Source organism: Benincasa hispida, chromosome 11 (assembly GCF_009727055.1).
Source record: "Benincasa hispida cultivar B227 chromosome 11, ASM972705v1, whole genome shotgun sequence".
Taxonomy (NCBI): Eukaryota; Viridiplantae; Streptophyta; class Magnoliopsida; order Cucurbitales; family Cucurbitaceae; genus Benincasa; species Benincasa hispida.
In genome coordinates, this window is record NC_052359.1 from 9,205,306 (window position 1) to 9,208,587 (window position 3,282).

General features: G+C 30.0%; 1 protein-coding gene across 1 annotated transcript; it reads right to left on the reverse strand.

Annotated features, from left to right (window-relative positions):
• Positions 1 to 475: 475 nt before the first annotated feature.
• LOC120090543 (sesquiterpene synthase-like) lies at positions 476 to 2,860 on the reverse strand. The gene is made up of 4 exons (XM_039048268.1): positions 2,526 to 2,860; positions 1,817 to 1,958; positions 1,123 to 1,371; positions 476 to 869 (listed from the first exon to the last, which is right to left on the reverse strand). The coding sequence occupies exons 1-4, from the start codon at positions 2,858 to 2,860 to the stop codon at positions 579 to 581; spliced, it is 1,017 nt and encodes a 338-aa protein (XP_038904196.1). The 3' UTR covers positions 476 to 578.
• Between the last annotated feature and the right edge of the window lie 422 nt (positions 2,861 to 3,282).

Consider the following 3,282-nt stretch of genomic DNA (forward strand, 5'->3'; position numbering starts at 1 on the left):
TAAAAACAAAACAAATAATTTTTTGTGGACCTTATTTTTTTAATTGAGTAATAAAAGATAAATTTTGATAACGTTTTTATGGGTGTTGTATGGTGCTAGCACTCATCTATACACAAATGACTCCTGTACATAGACCAATAGTACTTTTTTTTTTAATTAAGTGACGAATCATGTTTTTAATATTATAAGTGGCGACTCCAGAATTCTTAAAGTGACCCATAATGTGATGTGGCAATGTATATTGAACAATATAATTCAAATGTCAATACAATGTAGTTATTAAAATTCCATCACTCTGTCAATGATGACATAATTCAGTTCAACTGGTTAAAACATTAATCCTCAAAGAAAAAATTAATGGATTTGAATCACACGCTTCTCTGGACATATATTTTGAATTCATAAGGTAGCCAAATACACTGAATACGTAACAAAAAAGTATTATTAAACATAGTAAATTTCATTGAAATACATATAACAAAAGAACATAATACGTTTTGCTTATTAGAAAAATAATTATAATAATATTTGCAAAAACTCGTTTTTCATTAAAAGCACAAAGTACTGTATAGATAGGATCAAATTGGCATGGTGAGTAATAAGGTAATAAGATGTTTAGTTTCTCCATCGACGAAAGAGAAACCATCTCGCTCTTTATAATAGAAGTTTGCTGCTCGAGTGAGATTCAACCCCAAATGAAGGATCACATTTGGAAACTTTCCACACAATTTGATATAATCTTCTATTAAATCTTTCCATGCTTCCACCACTTGTCTTTTAAGTTCGGCTATGGCCTCTCCTTTCGTTGCTTCATATTGTTTCATGTAGCACTGAACTGCAGTAACCACATGGCCTCTCTCTTGTTCAAACTATAATGAAAAGCATGGTGAAATCTTAAAGTATGTCTTTAATAAATAGAATGAAAACAACAACAAAATGTAGGCCAACATAGTGGATATATATGAATTACACTTTTCATTGCCAATTGGTCTTTTAGATGGTTTATCTAATATACGATATCAAGGTCCATAAATCTCAAACATCTGGTACTCCCAACTTTGTATGCTTGTATTATCATTTTTTATAATAAGGATAACTTCTTTATATATATATTGCCCATACCTTGTGGGATGTTATGTCATTCATGAGTCTGGCAATTACTCCAGCTGCTTTAAGAAGCATGGGTTCACCTTGGACCCACTGGAAAACCTCTTCTGAAGCAACATTTCCCAAAGCTAGGAAGCAAACTGAAGCCAAAACATAGTTGGCAATAGAAATTACACCAAATTTCATGTATTCTTCTATTGTTGGCACATATTCTTCATTGAACCATTTAGCTTCCTCCAAATAAGCTCTGCATTGCCTTTTCATCTGTGGCCAAAACTCCAAACTAAAATAAATTAGAAAGAGACTTCTTCGGTGAGGTGTTGATATAATATTAAATAGGTAACAATTGATTAGGTACAGCTTAGTCTCCTACTTCTCTTACCTTTACATAGTATAAATAAAATTAAACATCATTTTTTACTAAAGAAATTTAGCACATGGCTGCCTGGGAAGAGATAGGGATAGTCCAACACCCACAAGTTTCATATTAAATTCACCATATTCTATCAATTCAAGCTTTTAGAGTGATTTAAGCATAGTATAAAAAAAAAAAAAAAAACATTCGAAGTTCAAACCCTTGTAAAGTCATTTTCTCTCAATTTAATATTGAATTTTACTTGTTAGGTCTTCAACAAATTTTCAAGCTTTAATAGTCTTCTCTTCCCAAAAAATATATATGAAACCAAACTAGTCCAATAATAGAATTTACCGCTTCTTTTGCACAATCAAATGCGAATGTAATATTGTTGTCCATACACATATCTTGTTCAATCTCTCGATAAAATTCAAGTATAGCTTCATAAAGACCTTTCATGTAATTTGGGAGCTTGTCAACGCTCTTGATATCCCACCTGAAATTTAATCAAACATTCAAGTGATTAGGCTAGAATAACGACACTTCTTTAATATTTTAAATTCTCACACATGTTGGTATTGGGTGAAAAGTCCTATATTGGCTAAGGAATTGAAGGGAGGGATCCAGGCCTTTGGCTAGTTCCAAAATGAAATCATAAAGTTTATGCACGAGTTGCAAAATATCCTACTATTGTGGAGGTATCGGGCTATCCGTTTTGATCGTTGGTCATTTAAACGAGATCACATTATTGAAATAATTTATACGTATATATCATATATATAATTTCTGTAATGATTCTAAACTATATTTGATCATTTAGTATTTTTAGTAATGCATCCTATTAGATTATATATTCACCTTATGATCTATTAATATGAAATTATACTTGAAAGAAAAACCATAGAACAATCTTTGAAACAATTTAACCTTGAAATTCTATTGCTCAAAATCATTACTACACTAAAAAGAATATTGAAGGTGAATGTTATTGACTACAGGGTAAAACTAGTTGTGCAAGCTTTACATCTAAACACTAAATTAAATAAAGAGTTTAGAGATAAACCTTTGAATCGCTTGGGTGAAAAGTTGAAGTTCATCAAGTATGCCATATGCATCATACACATCATCAATTATGGTTATGAAATAAATAATTTTGACAAATATTCTTCTATTGGTAGAGTACTTTGGTTCATAGTATACTCCCAATGCCCAAATATAGCATTCCACCACCCTATCTCTTGCAAAAGATAATTGTTCCATAAACTTCTGATCCCTCCACCACCTATGTATATATTCACACTTGGAATTAGATTTTTTTTTTTTTTTTTTTTTTTTTTTTAAAGAAGGGTAAATTTGATAAAAAGTTAATACCTGCATTTTTAGACTATTTAGCCCCATTTAGAAACGATTTTATTTAATATTTTGTTTTTGAAATTTATACGTGTTTTTTATCATTTTTTTCGATTATGCTATTCACCTTTCTTGAATGAAAACACTTGAACTTTCTAATTAATTTCTAAAACCAAAAAGAAGCTTATAAGAATCATTTTTCTTTTAGTTTTGAAAACATGACTTTTTGAAAACATGAGTAGAGAGTGTACAATAAAACATAGAGACTTGTGGGAAGTGGTTTTTATAAATGCTTAATTTTCAAAAATCAAATGGTTATAAGTGGAGTCTTTGAAAACTATCTTTTTTAAAAGTTTGATACATCATTTTGATCAAAATATGAGAATTTAGCTCAAAATTTTGATTTGAAATTTGTTTGCTTGACACAATTTCGCCAAGTAAACAAAAGATAAATTTTAGTCCTTGACTTT